Genomic DNA, 19,722 nt, shown 5'->3' on the forward strand with positions numbered 1-19,722 from the left:
AGGCATTTAAGCCCCAAAATCACTTTGTGATAGAAAATGTAAAGTCTTAGAACTAAAAGGACTGGAAATATCATTTCCTTGGACTTCAAATAATATCATACATGCCAGTTTAGGCTGAGCAGAGAACATTGGCTGCACTCTTTAGACATGTCTAAGAAATGAAATTATACATGGGAGTAACAATCAATCAAACTAACAATTACTGAGTGGCAAGCTCTCTTCTCCATCTGCTAAATTTACATTAAATCTGCTAAAATTATTTATAGTAGCTCATTTCGTCCTTAAAAATAATGAGTCTGATAGTGTTATCATAGGGGTTAAGTTCTTTGTCCAAGATCATAAAGCTGAATGCGGGAGCTCGTACTTAAAACAGAGGTATCTAACTCCAAATCAATGTTCTTTTTATAATATCATGCTTCTTCCATCTGTAAACTTTCTGGTATTTAACCATTGTTTCCTTATGAAAAATTTTATTCTATTCTAATCTAACTCTCATTCATTGCCATTTAAGCCTGTTTACTTGAAATCTGTTCTTGTAAAGTTTTGAAACAGGTGGTCACTGTCCTTGGTTTAAGAACTCCCTCACACACAGGACTCGGAGATAATTAAATCCGCTATCAGCAATTTCTTCTTTTGGCTGAATAAGCCCTTTTCAACGTTTCCTTAAAAAGATTTCTGTCCCTTTAAATATCTTGCAGCATCCCCATATCATGTTGACTTTTACAGCTGGAATACTGGCAAATGGTTTTTTTTTAGACTCATTTATAACTCCAAGGACCAACTCTTCCTCCCATCCCCATAATGTTCTTTAACCAACTGTCTTCTATTTAATGCTTAAGCAGCTTGGTTCTCCCATGCAGCATTTTGTCCTCATTGAGTTTCATTATGTTTGCTGTGACTTTCCTCCAATTTGCCAAGAAGCTGCTTCTATTTCGAAGGAGTACTGCAGATCATTTACCATTCTGGCGAAATCCTTCGCCTCTTCTATTTCAGTGTATGTCCCTGCTTGAGAGGTGCCTGTCATGGGCTAAAATGTGTCGTTCCCCCCATCTCGGAAAATCCACGTGTTGAAGTCCTAACCCTCAGTCCCTCAGAATATGACTGTGTTTGGAATTAGAGCATTTAAAGGTAATTAAGGTTAAATGAAGTCATTGGGATGGGCTCTAATCCAATATGACTGGTGTCCTTACAGGAAGAGATTAGGACACAGACATGCATAGAGTTAAGACCATGTGAAGACAATAAAAAAGCCACCTACAAGTCAAGGAGAAAGGCCTCGAAAGAAACCAACCCTGCCAACACCTCAATCTCAGACTTCTAGCATCCAGAATTGTGACACAAATTTTTGTTGTTTAAACCACCCGGTCTGTGGTAGTTACTATGACAGCCCTAGGAAACTAATACAGCTCCCTATAATGTCTCATTTCACTAACTGTATTATTAATTATGTAAAGAGCCCTATATATACCAATATCATGTACCCCTAATACTGATAGGGGCCTATCACTTTGGCGGTATTCATGCCAAAAATGCATCAACTCTACCCATAAGTAGGCATAAGACAATCTTAAATTGTGAGGCATTCTCCAAAATAACTGACCAGCGCTCTTCAAAATGTCAAAGCCATGAAAGTAAGGAAAAATCAAGAACTGCCACAGAATGTCCCAGAATGGGAAAAACTAAGGAAATATGACAATTAAATGCAACGTGGGATCCTGGATTGGATCCTGGCAGAGAAAAAGGATGTTAGTGGAAAACTGGTGAAATTGCAATAAAGCCTATTCTTTAGTTGACAGCATTTTACCTATGTTGATTTCTTACTTTTGATAAATGTATTATTGTTGGGCAAAATGTTAACATTAGGAAAAGCTGAGCAAAGCGTGTATGAAAATACTCAGTTCTATCTTTGTAATATTTTGGCAATCCTAAAATTGTTTCCAAATTTTTTAAAGCAAAATATAAATTCATAATAATGAATAATATATAATAAATAATGCAAATCATAAATAATGTTTCATAATATAAATATTTCATAAAATTACATATTATAAATATATTATAAAATGATACCTATTACAAATAATAATATAAATAAATAAAATATATGAAGCACTAAATAACCACCAGGAAAGAAAAAACACATTTAATCACTGAAGTATCCTCTGAAATAAACTCTATATTAAAGAAGGGAGGAGAGAAAGAAGAAGCTAATATTCATTGAGATCTGTTGGATGATAGGCCCAAGCACTTAATCCTCACAACAACACTGTCACCTGTGAAATGTGACAACTGATGAAACAGAAGCTCAGAAGTATCTGAGTAACCCATCCAAGGTCACATACCAAGTGACAGACCTAGATTTCAGACCCAAGACCATTTAAATCCAACATACCATGCTTGTTCTACGGGTTGGGTAATAATTTATGTCCTCACCCACTAAACATTTATCTAGTTATCTGTTCTAACTCCGTGGTTCCCATTCTTGGTCGCACATTAGGAATCACCGGGGGAGTTTTTAAAACTCTTGAGGTCCAGATCCCACCCCAGGAGATTCTGATGTAACTGTTTTGGGGTTCAACCTGATCTCAGGCTCTTAAAAATCTCCCCAGATGATTCAACAAGTAGAGAATAGTAACGCTACTTGTTTTTCAATGTCACGGTCATACAGAACTGAAATCTTCCCAGAGATAGGGCTGTCATATCTATCATTTGTCTAGGAGTAAGCACATAACATCAAAATCAATTAAATTTGACTTGTGCAACATATTCCTTATGGTAACAACAAGAAGAAATTCTTTAAAAAACACATGGAGAACAGGGACCAGCTGTAGAAGTGCTATCATCAGCAAACTGCACAAGTGCTAAGAATTTAGAGGCAGCTGACTTGAGAGAGAAATCTCAAAACGCTTACAAATACAGAGAAGAAAGTAGCAATCTTTTGACCAGAAGTCAAATGACTTATGTCCCTGATTTTAATTTCCTCTGGTCCCTTTAAAATGGCAGAGCGAAAGTATCAAGCTATGTAAGACTCTAATTGAAAATAAACATTTTCCTACTTTTGAGCAGAATTAAAGCTGGAAAAAACTGAATAGCTTCAAGGTGAGGAATGAAACGAGAACGCACCATCAAGAAGGTTGCAATGAGGATATTTGGAAACCATTCCATTTGCTGAATTGTCAGCCATGCAAGCACTTATAGACAATTACAACCTTAGAAAACAAATAAAAAGTGTGTAAGTAGGCACTTTGATACTTCTTCCTAATTATAGGGTTTAGGAGCTGGATTCTAAAAATACAAATAGAGGCAATGTGAACAATAGTAACCCTGAAATGAGGTTATGAAGCTTATTAGCTGAACATAATTACACAGCTGTGACATGTTGAAGAGACCCCAGCCTGAGGCACACTTCCTCTCCTCTTCACTATGGGGTCTTACAGCAAGGGTGCCACCTTTTCATTTTAGCAGAATTTTCGTACTTTTAAAAAATACAATTTAGGTTCAATCATATGGGACTGCCAATATTTGACCTGCGAAAATGGCAATTCCTTATTTTGAGTGCCAGTATGAAGATCTCCTGCATCTCCCTTGGTTTTCTCGGGGGCACAGACTTATTTTTCTAGAGCCTTTGAAACATCCGTAGCACCAACCAACCACAGAGCTGTGAATCCTAGAGCGTGCTTACTTAGGAAAGGCATATGCAATAAATGAAAGGAACTCATCTAGCTGTAGAGAAAAGCTGTATTTTCTAAAATCTAACCGACTGAAAAGCCCTGGAAACCACTATTTGTGACATTTAGGCCAAATAAAGTTTCATTCCGGTAATTGGCCTGGATACCAAATTGCACTGGCAAATCAGCTGACTGTCTGGGGTTGATAGAGATGGTTATTTACTGTCCCTCCTGATTTTTTTGTACAAAGCTTTGGAAAGTCGTTGGTTTAGAGTTCTCTTCCTCTCTCTTCCCCCTGCTTCAATCTCTGTCACACACATGCTCACACAAAAGAAGGCTTGTAATTAACAATTTTACATACCATGACTTACAAAGGCTAATGATTGACTTTTTTTTTTAGCTGTAAGAAAAAAGAATCTCAGAAAAAAAAAGAGCAATCCACAAGAAAGGCACAAACTAATTCTGAGTTGTCTATTTTTTTGTTCTTTAGTAATGAAAGCCTGTGTACGAACTCCTATGTCACACAAACATTTTATCTTTGAAAAGTCAAATATGGGCTTGGCAGATTTTTCTCATATATGCCAAAGAGAGATTTACCTAGGAGGTTTCATTCGAAAGAAGAACTGCAAAGTTCTTCAAGACTTCGGGCAGCAAACTGCAGGATAGAATAATAAAAGCTCACATTTGTTTCGTACTTGCCATGTTTGCTGTTCTAGTGCTTTAAACATATTACCTATTTAATCCTCACTACGATCTTAGGAGGCTGGTACCATGTTTATTCCATTTAGTGGAGACATGAGAGGCGTCAATAGGTTACTTGCCCAAAACTACATGCTTCTTAAGAAAACACAGCCTGGGCTCTGTCCCAGGTGGCCTCTCCCCAGGACAAGTGTTCAGACTCATGACTCTCCTGCCTCACTTGGGTAGCTTATGGCAGCCAACTTGCTGCCATGCATCCACAATATGCCATAATCACTTAACCCAGTTGTGTACTATTTTGATGCATATAGTAGGTTATTAGCATCTATCTTAAGTATTGTTCAATGAAAAAAAAAAATGAGAGGCATTAATCTTCCAAAGAGGCACACATTAGAAGTTTCTTTTCTTATGTTTATTGCAAGTTCATTGTGTAAAAGAATGCTGGTCAAAAACACAGGAGGATGTGCCCAATGCATTTGTACTGTGTTTCTAAATGACATGCTAGCAAACAACTTCAGACTTTATAATTATTGTAATTTATTAAACAATTTTATTGTTTTGTGTTTGGAAACCAATTAATTGAAATGACTTATAAGTATAATCATTAAATAAGAATTGGTTGGACTCACGTTTTATCAAAATAAGAGTGAATACAAAGTGAGACGTCTTCATTTTAATTGGAAATATTCCACTGTTCTGGAATTCATTTGTTGGGGAATGTCAACAATGAGAAAAAAATTTATCTGTAATAAATGCGGTCAGTGTAATTGGATTTCATGATACTGAACTAGCTGGAGAATGATGATGCTTTATGGGCAAAATACTCTTGTAATATGAACATGAGTAGTCCCTGTGGTAGCTTTGAATCCAGTCTTCACGAAGTGCAAAATTGGGGTAACAGGCTTAGCGTATTTAATGCATGTGAATAGTTTGGATTACTGCAGCCAAGATACAACTGCATGTTTGGGAATGAAGTAAGTTTGGAAGCCCACAGGTTCTGTTATCACGCAGTCATCTGGAGGGCTGCAGCAGCCTCCTAAGTTGTCTCCCTAATTCCATGTTGTTCGCCCTCTGCAGTCGACTCTCAACACAACAGCCAGCAAAATGCAAGTTCCTCTCTTGAAGTGTACCATCACAGGAAGAACACAGTATAAAATCCCAACCATGGCCAACAAGGTCCAGCCTCCTTTCTGCTCCACCCACACTGGCCTCTTTGTCACCGGTCCTCACACTCGCCTCGTGGGCTCCCACGAGGAACAGCAGCCTTTGCACCTGCTGTTCCTTCTGCCTGGCATGCTTTTCCAGAAGAATTTCAAATGGCTGGACTCTCACTTCATCTGGGTGCTCAAATGTCACCTCCTCAGAGGCCCTGCCATTCACCCCATCTCAGAGTTCACGTCACCCACCCTAGCATACTCTCCAGGAAGTTAACTCATTTTATTTCTCACTTACTTTTCACCACCCCCTCGAGGGCATGTACCATTTGTTTGTTTGTTTGTTTCCTATCTTTCCCACTGGGGAATGAATTCACTGAGAGCAAGGACTTTTTTCTGGACCCAGGACCCAGAACAGTGCTAGGTATGTAACAGGCACTCTCTAAAAATTTTTGAATAAATGAATGAATCTAAAAAATTGAGTGAAAGCCTATGAATGAACAGCCCATTTTGATTCAAAGTGAAATATCAGAATTAGAATAAAGATGGGGGCCTCATCCCTAAAAGAAAGCAGAGTTTGCAAATTCATGGATTCTATATGGATGCCCACTTTCCAAAAACCTATAAAACCTTGGAAAAATATATGTGTTCCTAAGAAATAAGCAAGGGAGATCTTTTGTATTTTCTCTATCAATCATTGATGATTTTCGTTTCAATTATATTTATTTCATTTTAGTGCTGTTACTTACTGTTAAGTATGTATGCCTCTCTCAATGTCCACATTAGCCATGTATTACCTATGATGTTATGATAGTATTGTATAAGCTAGGTGGTAGAACCAGATGCTTAAGAAAACAAGTAAAAAGGAAAAAACATGCTTTAAAAATAAAAGATAAATGGGAGTGTTACCTTCTATTATTACCTCTTGCTAGTTTGTTATTTTGGGTCCCTCCTATCTTACACTTTACTAGTTTGCACTGGATTCCAAGAGTATACACACACCTCATTTGGAGGATATAAGTGGGGGGATGGTGTGTGCATTCCTAGACAGGGCTCAAAGAGAATCAGCAGTAATGCAAGTCACATGACAGGAAGTCCCCATGGAGATGCCTCACACAGTGGCAGTTGCTCCTTCACCCTCCTCAAAACTCTCCTGGAACCATGAAACACTTTCCTCTATAGATTCCTCCAGATGACATTCTCAACTGTTGAACATCCTGCCCAGTCTGCAGTGACACACATGGACCCTTCCTAATGTCAAAGGACTTCTACCAATCCCTAACTTACTGATAAATATTATCTTTTTATTTTCTAGAACAACACTTGGAGGACTCTCATGCCACTTTTATAAAACCCACATTTCAACATCCAAAAGAAGCTCTTGTTTTGCAGAAAAGTTCACCAAAGTACAAAACATGTGACAAAGAGGGAGAACATTGCAGAGCAAAGTTCATGCGTTGCAGAACCCACAACTCAGAACAGCACGGTGGGCTCACTGGCTGGGAGAGTCTGTAGTGTGATGCGCTAATGCAGCCTGGCCGGGAGCGTACGGTACACTCTGCCGTAGCTCTCAGAGCACACGGCAAAGAGCGCATATTAAGAGTGTGCTGTAATTTTGTTTTAATTACAAAAATACTTCTAAGATAAATAGTGCTAAAAGAAATCAGTGTTAGGCAGGGAAGCATGAAACGTGCAATATATTTAGAAGAAGGTGATAATTATTTCACAAATGATGAAACAAATTATGTAAAGATATGAAAAACTGAATTGTGGAGAAAATGAGCCAACGCACAAAAACATGCATTCATTCAATAAACATTTACTTATCTTTGTGCCAGAGGGGGGCACTCAGCCAATACCTGAATTTATAAACTAGACGTATAAAAACATCTGTAAAACCTTGGGGAAAATATATGTGTTCCTAAAATATAAGTAAGGGAGATTTTTTGTATTGTTTTCTATTACTCATTGATTATTTTTGTTCTTGACCTTGAAGAGCTTGCAATCTAGCCTGTTAAGACGGATATGCAAACAAACAATGTGTTGATTGTTTTACTAGAGCTGTTTGCAAAATATTATGGGAACATGGAGGTGGAAGACATCAAATTCCCTTTGGTGAGTCAAGAACACCTTTACTATAGATTACTAAGCCAGAACCTAAGGAGATGAGTGCAAGCAATTGGGCAAATCAGGCACAGAGAGCTTTCCAGGTAGAAGCAGCACGTACAAAGGTGAGACAGAAAATGGCGCATACATGTGACTGCATGCCACTGAATGTAGCAGAGGTCAGGTCATAAAGGGCCTTATGTACCATGCTAAGGAGGAGCTTGGTCTTAATCTTGAGTAAAATGGAGAGTCATTGAAAAATTTTAAATAATGGAGTATTATGATCAGATTTTCAATTCAACTGTAACAGACTATAAAGCAGTACGGTCCTTTTCCTTTCACTGAGAATTTGGGACATTGACAATACCCTAAAATTCTCCACCAAGGAGAGAGGAAGTCATGAATGAATGGATGACTTAGTATTTTACAAATCTCTGTTCTCTTCTGCGGTAACAAAGCAATCCTAATTTTATAGCTAATCTATACAAAAGGTGTTTTGTGCAATAATTCAAAAAACTGAGGTTTTAATAATTCAGTGGTAATTAATATTAACATTTGTTATTAGCTTTCTGATGTAACTCTAATTTCCACCCATTAAATAACCTCCAGGGCAGTTAACATAACAGAGTCTGGCATCTGTCAGGAACTCTCAGTAAAGCATCACAAACAGTAAATTATATGTGGCTAAATTTCCTTAAAAGTGGCAGAAAAACAAGAATTAAATTGCATGAAAGGTGTTAGTTTCTACTGTACAGCAAAGTGAATCAGCTATACGTATACATATATCCCCTCTTTTTTGGATTTCCTTCCCATTTAGATCACCACAGAGCACTGAGTAGAGTTCCCTGAGCTACACAGTATGTTCTCATTAGTTATCTATTTTATACATAGTATTGTAAAGCAACTATACTCCAATAAAAATTAATTAAAAATAATAATAAAGTCCCAAAACATGCTGGACACTAGAAATGCACTTTGCATTGCATTGTGGAATCTGAAAAAAAAATTGCATGAAAGGTGATAGCGGGGTAGAAGAGAAGGCCAAACTGGAACTAAAATAACTGAGGTTCAGAATACAAGCTCATTCACTAACTGTGGAAACCTCAGCAAAGGGTTCACACTGACTCGACTTCGCTCCATCCAGCCAAAGTGGGAATAACAACACTACTCTCTGACTGTCCAGAACTGTTTCCCAGACCAAATGAAAGGCATGCTGATAGGTCAAAAGCACCACATATCCATCTATATGGCCTTCCTAGTCTAGGTTATGAAGACCTGCTTATCACATCCATGTACAGAACATAAGGCAGCATAAAAAGGGCAAATATGGGCTCTGCTGTGATGAAACCGTCAGAAATCCAATACTAGTGCATATTTGATCATCAAGTATGAGCTATTTTTAAATATTTAAGATGTGTATTTGTTGGTTTAAAGATAGCTCTTCCTCAAATAGTCACCTACTGGCAAAAGAAATAAAATGAAATTTTCAAATACAATTCCTTACCCAGCAGAGTCCTTCCAAGTGTTATATTACAGTGCATTCAGTAAATTTCTCATGAATCAGATAAAGAGACAGGATGGGGGATAATGAAGAGGAAGATATACAAAGATCCCCAGGAAAGTAGACATAACACAGGGACCCTTTCAAACTCAAAAATTTGACTTTTTTTTTTTCACTTAAAGATGTATCATGAATCCCTTTATGTAAATGCAAGTACTCACCAGGTAGTTTCCAGAACCCTTTCCCCGCCCAGACAGAATGAAGTTGATGAGAGTATAAAGTTCCAGGGCAGGCAGATGTCAGCTGTGTGTGGATTGCTGCTGGCGGCTGGAGGACTTGAGGAAAACCCCCAGCAAGAGAGGAATGGAGAAGCAGGTCACAGACAAGCTGATGGTGCCCCAAAGTTATATACAAGATTGTCATGAATGATACAGCAACCCCTCTGATATCGGTTGATTTGTGTCCCCCAGAAGATATATTGACATCCTAACCCCTGGTACCTGTGAACGTGACCTCATTTGGAAATAGGGTCTTTGCAAATGTCATCAGGTTAAGATGAGATCATTAGAGGAGCCCCTAATCCAACATGACTGGTGTCATAAGAAGAGGGAAATGCCACGTGGGCACAGAGACACAGGAGGCAAAGACAGCCATGTGACAATGAGGCAGAGATTGGAGTGATGCCTCTACAAGCCAAGGAATGCCAAGGGTTGTTGGCAAACACCGGAAGCTAAAGGAGGCAAGGAAGGATTCTCCCCTACACATTTCAGAGGGAGCCTGACCCTGCTGACACCTTGACTTTGGACATCTGTACTCGAGGCCTGTGAGATAATAAAATTCTGTTGTTTTAAGTGACCCAGTTTGTGGTACCTCGTTAAGCAGCCTTAGGAAACTAACACACCCTCATATACAAATTCATCTATCTAGCGATCTATCTCTCTACGTATTTATCTATCTACCATCATCAAAATACCATGCCAAGTAGAGCCGGTGCTTTTGTAAATACTATATCACAGAACCCAGCTATTCTCAGTCCAGGCCCAATCCAGTGCAAACTGATCAAGTTTATTTATTTTTTACATTGGTTGTTCCATTTTCTCCCTATACTTTTATGCAGTTTTAGTATTAAGGTCTCCTCCTGCTACAAACACTTGAAGGATGATTTCACATCAAAATGGAAAAAGAACTCATAATTAGTAATTTACATTTGTTGATTAATTACGTTTTAACTGAAAAGCATTCACACTAAATTGTTACAACTGAATATTTTTATGATCTTTTCCTTGCCTGCATCATTACAGAATGAAAGGCTTTTCTCCTCAGTAAAGGAATTTCAGCATCTGCCTATTCAACTGACACTTGAAAAAAAGTCTGATTTAAAATCCGTAAAAAACCTCAAGACAGTTAATCCATCAAGAAGGCATTTATGGGGGCCCTCCGTGCCCTGGTGCTAAGCTTTAGGCTTCCAGAGATGCAGACCAGGGTCTTTCAAGGCACTCCTGCCTTGAAAGGATTGCCAGTCAGCTGGGAAGAGTTTGGTCTCCAGGAGGCTGGGCCAGCAGGATTCTGAAGCGTGTGATGACTCAGTGAAGCCTGGAATTGCAGCTGAGAAACAGGAATCTGACCCAAAACAGACAGCAAGGCCCTGCTGCTGCCTGAGAGTTCAAACAGTACATTTTCTCGAGTTTCCACGCACTGTCACTGCTTGCATCATCTCTTCAAGCCATTTCTTCTCCACTTCAGAATTCAGGGCTCCTGGGAAGTGGTTGGGAAGTCAACAAACCACTCGCATCTCTTGTGGTGCTTACCGGGATACAGGCAGAGAGGGGAGGTCTGGATTGCTGAGCCCTACACTTGGAGACAGAGGGGCTTATCTTTCATCCCTGCTCTGAGCCTGAAACTGCATTCCCAGCTTTGGATTACAATTCATCCAGAGCTAAATCCACAGCTCAGAACTCACCGAGAAAGACAGAAGATGCAATTTAATGTATATCTCTCTATATAATCAATCCTCATTATTTGCAGATTCCATATTTGCAAAATCACCCACTCGCTAAAATTTATTTGTAATGCCAAGATCAATACTCCTGGTGCTCTTGCGATCATTCATACTGAATGCTCAGAGCAGCAAAAATTCTGAGTCACCCAATGGGCATGTTCCCAGCTGAGGCTGAACAGGCGACATTCTGCCTTTTTATTTCAGCTCTCCTGCTGCAAATAAGCGTCTTCTTCATGCTCTTTTGAGTGCCATGTTTTTTGTTTTTTGGTTTTTGTTTTTACAGTTTGGTGCTTTTTCTTGGTAATTTTGCTGCTTAAAATGGTCCCCAAGTGTAGCGCTGAAGTGCTGTCTAGTATCCTAAGCACGAGAAGTACAAAAAGACTGTGATGTGCCTTATGGAGAAAATATGTGTGTTAGATAAATTTCCTTTCAGGTATGAGTTATAGCGCTGTTGGCCGTGACTTCAATGTTAATGAATCCACAATAGATATTAAATAAAGTGTCTTTAAACAGAAACTTACATAAAACAAGGTTGTGTACTGATCAGCTGATGAAAATGCCGTGACCAGAGATTTGCAGGCATCTAAACTTGCAATTAGTATTCACTAATTCTAGGAGCAATTAGCATTCACTAATTCAGTGTTCACAGCAACTTTATAGAACATAACTACCACAAATAATGAGAATAGACTGTCTCTATACATATGCATACATATATATGTGAAATCGACTCTATATACACATATAAACATACTTATATGTGTATATATTTATACTGTTATATATTACACGTCATATATAGGTTATCTTATGTTCTATGATGTTATAGTTTTTCACTATGCTGGGCTCTATATAAGATGGTGGCTAGCAAAACAGATATGGGGCTCCACCTCTCATGGACCTTAAAGTCTAATAAAGGAGTAAAATATTAATTAGCAAGGCGCTTTGGGCTGCCAAATCGAAAGACATATTCACTAATCAGCTTCATCAGTAGTAAAAGTTGATGTGTTTATCTTCACTGTTTGATTCCTCTCTGTCTCTCCACTGGCTGTGAGGTAGGGCAAGAAAGAAGCGTGTACATGAGGACGTAAGCTCAATGTGGCAGGGATCTTTGTTCATTTTGCTCTGAACGCCCAGCTCCTAACACAAGTTATCTTGTACACAGTGGTCACTCAATAAATGAATAATATTATTGGCCCACCAAACACACCAACAACTTTAAGAAGGAGCAGAAGCAAACTGCAAAATAAAACTACAAAACAGGGGGCTTCCCTGGTGGCGCAGTGGTTGAGAATCTGCCTGCCAATGCAGGGGACATGGGTTCAAGCCCTGGTCTGGGAAGATCCCACATGCCGCGGAGCAACTAGGCCCCTGAGCCACAACTACTGAGCCTGCACGTCTGGAGCCTGTGCTCCCAACAAGAGAGGCTGTGACAGTGAGAGGCCCACGCACCACGATGAAGAGTGGCCCCCGCTCGCCCCCGCTCGCCGCAAGTAGAGAAAGCCCTCGCACAGAAACGAAGGTCCAACACAGCCAAAATAAATAAATAAATAAATAAATAAAAAGAAACTACAAAACATATTCATGGATCTGATAATAATTCTATTAATTCCTGTCTCTTGCTAAGAATTTATGAACGTGAGCTGGCAGAAGAAAAGTAGACCCATGCCTCTGCCAATAAGCAAGCAGGCCAGCCCTCTAAGGACAGTGGAAATCAGTAAATGAGCTATCCAAAAACACACGTGGCAAGTTTACTCTTCAAAAAGAGGATTCTTCTTTGTGACGACCTAATACCTTTATGTTCTCCAATCAAGTTATTGAGTTCAGTTGCTCAATAAATTTGGCCTGCATAACCAGCAATGAAAATACTTTAAGCACTTCAGAGATGATTGATAATGGTAAATGCCATTAATGAAAAAAAAATCCATAAGTTGTTTTTGTTGTTTTTTTAAATCATAACCCTCCGCTTATTGACTGCAAAATTTGTACCATTCCAGCTATTAATCTTAGTATTACGCTAAATACGGTATCCCCAATCCAACTCTGAAAATGATTAAAAAATTTAAGACAGAAAAATATTTTTTTCGGTTGACTGCAAATGTATTTTAATGCATGCATCCCAAGATATTGGCAACACCAACTGGATGAAAAGAGGCAGTTTGGCCAGGTGCCATTTTGCCAGTAACTAAAAAAGCCAAGGACTGCTTTGCAAATCTCCTAAATAAAAGAGCAATCTAGTTTCTGGCAAGGAGATCAGCAATGGCCATTTCATATAAATGAATCTGTCGTGATTTCATTTGCACACAAGCTCGATCATCCAAAATAGCAGAAACAACAGGCTGTGGTGTGGCTTTTCTTTATCTGTTTTTGATAGACGGCATCTCCCTCTCCTGCCCCAAATGATGACTGCCATCAATGAAAAACTGTCCTGTGAAACTGCATGAAAATTATTCTCAATTTTAATAGTCAACTGACTTATTAGCAAAGAGAAACTGTCCCTTTTATTTTGTTAGTGCTTTACAGATTCCTAATACAAGATCAAGTACAAATGAGATCTTCTCTTTATACATCTTCATCAAAATAAGATAAGTGGAGTATGACAGACTATAAAGCACATTCTTTGCTTATTGGTATGCCCACCTGTTCCAGATCATTTGCAGGGCTGCCAGTAACAGAAGAAGTGGCGTAAATGAAACATGTCTTTTATCAGCAAGATTCTCTTGCAAGATCCGTAGAGAACATCAACCACTGTTTTCTAAAGCCAATCAAAGGTCTTCTGTGCCCACATGCGCATCTCGACAGCTATGCAAGCTGGTCTTATTTTCCCCAACTCAGGCTATTCCAGTCACGTGGTACCTAAGCTGCTTCATTAGGCAGACCAGCAAAGACAGTGTTCAGGAAACGGTGTGCCCTTCATTCCGAATAAAAGCAGAGCACTTTATTTTTTCTTTCCTTTAAAAGGCAATGAAAATTGCTGTAGCTTAGCAAGAGGATAATGGAAGTGCATCACTGGGCTATGGGAGGCTTAAGAATTGTATTATATTGTGTCCTTTTCATCAACATGACTTGGGAGCTCCTCACCAATTCCTGAGATTTCCCAGGCAAAGGAATCAGATGACTCTGCCCCCTCCTCATCTGCTCCCACCCCATCTGTACTGAACATCATGTTCCCAGACAACTTTCCTAAGGAGCTGTAATTTTCTGATTCATGTTACACTGTGAGGAGATTCAGAATGGTTGAGCAGGTCACCCCATTCCCTAAAGAACCATAATTGCAAGACAGAAATATCCCAGCCTGAGTTTTTTAAGTTATGTATAGAATATTCTATTTTTAAATCTACCTTTTTGAGTAGTTAATTATTTATAACTATGAAGGCTCAGTTAAGAAAAATAAAATTTGTTGAATCCTCAAGTAATGTTTGGGGTTGTGTGTGTATTTTTTTTTAAGGGAGGGGGAGTTTAATTTCTTGCTCAAATATCACAGGGTTCTAAGAAAGGCTCCATCACTTCTTATAAAACACACTATTTTTTTTGGAACACCTAAGAGTCAATTCTGTGCAAAATGAAAACAAGCCCATATTTACTCAGCAAGAAGTAGCACTGGGTTGAGAAAGAATACTGAAACATGAATCCAGGGATTTGAGTTGAAATTGAAATCATGAAAGTAGCTAAAATTTGGCTTTGTGTAAATATACCTTTTGGGACCCCATATTTTGCATACACAAATTAAAGGGTCAGACTAAATGATGTTAAGATCCCTTCCAACTCTAAAATTCCACTATTCTAATCAACTAAGGAGAAAAGTGATTTAAAATCATGTCTTAATTTGCTATATTTAACACTTGGTAAGCCACAATGAAACAAATTTTCTCTCTGAAAAAAATGATCTATGTGAAAATTTTATTTTTTTAAATTTATCTCCTTAATACATATTATTAAAATACCTCATTTCTTAAAGGTAGGACTAGGATTAAATAAGGCCATTAGCAGAGAATTAGAAGAACTGTAACAAAATAAGCAAAACTAAGTCTCTTTCTTATTTTTTGACTTTGCCATCCTCTGAAGGAAATTTGGCTATTGTCCAGTTTAATTTATGTAACACTTTGTTGCTGTGTTTAACACGTTTGCAAACATGATATGCATTCATAATTGAAACCTAAGTTCTAACAGTCTATTTTTCATCTTATCAAAAGTTAGCTGTTAGAAGAAAGGAATTCCACCATGGATTTTGGTAAATCAAATGCTAGTCAGCAACAGGATCCAAAATATTCAAAGGACAACTATATGGGGCATCAATAGCTGATAAGGTTCTAGTCTGATGATGTTTACAAATCGTAAGAGATGGATTTAGACCCAAAACGTAAATCATAACAATTATCCCATGACATATACTCAGGCTTTCAATATCCACCAAATACGATATCATCTGCACAACTGTAACCTTCATAAGCCAATTCAAGAAGGATTTGAGAAGTAAAACAAAACCAAACATGCAGTGAATACCTGAATGCTGTTGAAATTAAATAGTAAAGATTCCTTCTGAAAATTAAGTTTTGCTGCAATATCCTCTATAAATTCTCAAAATTAAAATTCTGCAAGAATTAATGGATGGTTTGAAAATTCTTCAGTGATATTGAACAAGATAATGCATTGGTTTTTCCATCTCTTTCACCCCCAATTTTCTCTGACCACATTTACTAAGATTATCCTTCATGCCCCGTGGTACCAGGTGTTTTGCTGCTCATTCTAAAGATAAAATTGTATGCTTTCACCTATTGAAGTTCATACTGTGCATACCCATTTGCTTTATTTCTAGATGACTTTATTTTCAGAAGTGTTCAAGATACTGTTATTCATAAATTTAAGAAACACTTTGCCTAATCAGTGAATAATATTCATGAAGAGATGAAGCAATATTGAGTCCGAGGCTGGAATCCCAAATTCCAATTAAAAACAATGTCAGCTGATGGTGAGAGTGAAACACAGAGAACATCCCTTCAAAAGATCCTTCATATAAGAGTGGGCTCACATAACATGCTCATGTGTCCATGTCTCCACAGTGCATTGATGGACATGTTCTCTGGGCCTGAAACAAAGATAGTCCATTTTCACTCTCAGTAAGAGAGAGAGAGAGGGACTTGGAAAACGGTGGGAAGAGGGGATACTGCATTTTTTGTACTTTCTTTCTTCAATTGTTTATTCAGTAAATATTGATTAAACACTATGTCTAAGGCTTATATTTACATATAAACATATAATTTACATATGAAAAACATATTCTGAATTGGAAATTTGTAGGATTTAATGGGATTTATTTTCTATAAAAACTCCCTTTCAAATTGAGCTGGAGATGTTTCTACTGAGTGCCTACAAATTACTGCAAGAAAGAGATCCAGTCAAAACCATACTTTTCTCACTCATCATCTCTGTGGCTTTTCACACTCTCGTCTTGTAGAAATTCTCTCTTTTATGACTTCTATAATAGATTCTCTTAATGCTCCTCTTAGCCCTCTGGCCATTATGCCTGACCATTTCTATCTAAGTATCTCCTAAATCCATCTTATTCTCTAAATGTCAATGTTTCTCACAGTGATATCAGCCACCCCCTTTTCCACAAAAACTCTCCCTAGGATGTACTCTCATTCCCGCCCTTGACTTAGAATCTTTATCTCCAATCTAGATTTTCTTCCTGGGCTCTAAAGACATTTTTAGTCCACTGCTGAACCTCTCTTCTTAGTAATTCCTCATGCTTGACCAAGTCCATCACCTTTCTGTTTCCTAATCCGTTTCTCCTTCTACATCTCCTGTCTGTAGAAAGAGCTCCACCACCACCGTGATCCAACCTTGAAACTTCAAGTCATCTTCTTCCTTCCTCTCGCTCACCCCTCCCTTATTCATTTACCACCTAGCCCTGTTGTTTCTACCACTTTTTACATTTCAAATCCATCTTCTATCCATCCCCACTGCCACGTCCTTTGTTTTTGTCTTTATTATTTCTCGTTTGAACATCTGCAGTGGCTAATTCATCGTCCTGCCCCTAATCAGAGTTCCCACCAATCCCTCTTCCAGGTTGGTAGTGAAGCAGCCTTTCTAAAACATAAATCGGAGTGTGTCACTCCTGTTCCATAAAACCTAAATTGGCTCTTGTACTTTGCAAGATGAAATCTTGGCTCGACACAGGAATCAGACCTTGTTCACTTTTTGGACTCATCTCCTACCATTCTCTCCACCCCAACCTCTTGGCTCCAGCCCCACCAAAATTCTTGCAGTCCCCAAATGTGCCCTATTACTTCACCCATCTGAGCCTTTGCAAATATCTTGCCTTGCTTAGAATGGTTTTCTCCCCATTTCAGCCTATTTAGGTCTTAAAATATTTTCCATGTTGGGGGGATTTTTATTCTAATCTTCCCCAAATGAAATCTTTTGCCTTTCATTAAATTTTGAAACTAGCTAAGATCATCAACATGTAGATTATTATTTTAAAAAATAAGTTTTATTTGATTGTTCTGGAATAACTTATCATGCATCTCAGTTTTAGTCTTGAACTCTAGTTGGCTTCACTTGGTTGCTTCTTTTGCCTAAATCTCACCAACGATGGTTTGTGTGTTCTCTGGCAGTGAGGTCGAAGAGCTTCAATCCAGAAATCCAATATCCTCATTCCTAGCTTTGAGCTCCAAGGTTCACATAAAATTTCAAATTGTGCAGCAAAGCATTTCTCACTACTAATTTTTTTAAGATTTATTGTTTTATTCTCCTGTCATTTCTTAATTGTAGTGAATTTGGAAAATACGCCCTTTATAATGTAACTATGATTAGCATTTACATGTATTTGCTTTCAGTCTTTTTATCTACATTCCTATTTTAACAAGGTGATATTATTCTCAATGTATGTGCTATTTGTTTAATAGTATGTTATGTGGCACTTCCTGTACCATTAAATATTATACCTAAATGTGGCCAACTAATATTCCATTGGATATAATTGGAATAATTTGATTAACAATAATTAGGACTAACAAACCATAATGTAACACTTTCCTATTACAGACATTTAATTTGCTTTTCAATTTTTCACTCTTAGAGGTAACAATGCAACAAATATCCAAACGCTTTATTAGAGTGCTTTTTTCACAATTTCTCCCCAGGACAAAGTTCTGTTTTGTTTTTTTTAATCTTTATCTATTTGGTAGATAATATGAGGCATCTCCTTATGGCTTTAATTTTTATTTCTTTGAGTATCAGTGAGGTTGTACATGTCTTTACATATATATTGTCAATTTGCATTTCTTTGAAAAACTGATTGTTCATTTCTTCTGCCTATATTTAACTGAGAAATTATAATTTTCTTATTGATTTATAAAACACTTATATTGTATAGTATCATGAATCTTGACTTACTAATGCACATATTGTGTTTTTCACAATTTGTCATTTGCTTTTCAACTTTTGATTCTTTTGATTTATAGAAGCTGTAAATATTTACATAGTCAAATCCATCATTATTTTCATTGTTGTTCTTTTTACAGATATTATATACAGAGTATCTTTCTACATACGAATGTATGTGACAAAAAGTATTAACCTTGTGGTGCTTTTATGATATCTTTTTTACTTTTTTCCTCTTTTTCTTTTTACGTTTAACTCTATAACATCAATACACCTGGCATTTACACTTAAATACTGTTTAAGGTAGGAATGGAGCTTTTTTTCCCCACTAAAATTAACCTCATTACTACCTATTGAATAAACTTTTATTTTTGCACTTGTTTTTAAGACTATATTATCATAGACTATTCTATTTTGTGTAATGAATTCTTTTAGGAGCTTTCTGTTTCTAGACTCATTTTCAGGTCTTACTAATTTTGTGTCCTTGAATAAGTCAGTTCACTTCTTGATGTTTAATTCCATTATCTGTAAAACAGAGCTAGACCTACTTGCAAATCATTTTAAAGATCAGAGATGATTCATATGAAATGCTTATCACAGCACATAGAAATTTAGAAGCATTCAATAAAGAGAAGTTCCTATTTATTATTATTTTTTAATTGATCTATATCTCATCTTGTGCCAGTGCACAATGACAAACGCATTTTGAAGTTTACCATATGCTCTGACATATCAGCCATGGGAAAACTCTGACATGTTTACTTACCACATAAGCCTAATTATCAACACCCTGCACCCAGCAGTTATACATTTAACAAATATTTGGGCACTTACAATGTGCAAAAAACACTGTATTAGGCACCGTAGGGGATACAAAGATAAACGAGAACTAGGAGTTACTGTTCAGTATTTTTCTAGCCTCAGTGTGCTTCTGTTATGCACAATACAAATGCAATATTTTTTTATTCAACCAAATATTTATTAGCCCCCGCTATAATAAGACACAGTGCTAGGAGCTGAATACTAAAGCATAGAGTATTCTGTGCAGGATTCCCCATATAATTCTGCACATATCAGATGTGAACAAGCATCTCCAATCTGGGGAATTCATTGAGATAATCTCCCAACAATATTCAACTTGAATACCTTCTCCTTCACGAAGTCTTCCCTGATTTCCCCATTAGAGGTCATTACTGTTCACTCAGAATC

The 19,722-nt window shown here is 37.6% G+C and overlaps 1 protein-coding gene across 1 annotated transcript in view; it reads right to left on the reverse strand.

The window, feature by feature from the left end:
* Positions 1 to 2,571: 2,571 nt before the first annotated feature.
* The window catches only part of LOC309647569 (heparan-sulfate 6-O-sulfotransferase 3), a gene marked incomplete at its 5' end in the record, with an annotated part of 330,250 nt that continues 313,099 nt past the window's right edge, over positions 2,572 to 19,722 (reverse strand). Inside the window, one exon of the mRNA XM_082434986.1 lies at positions 2,572 to 3,209. Coding sequence (XP_082291112.1) covers positions 3,203 to 3,209 — 7 coding nt within the window. The 3' untranslated portion in view covers positions 2,572 to 3,202. The remainder of the gene's footprint in view (positions 3,210 to 19,722) is intronic.

Source organism: Balaenoptera physalus, assembly GCF_965194825.1.
Source record: "Balaenoptera physalus genome assembly, chromosome: 18".
Taxonomy (NCBI): domain Eukaryota; kingdom Metazoa; phylum Chordata; class Mammalia; order Artiodactyla; family Balaenopteridae; genus Balaenoptera; species Balaenoptera physalus.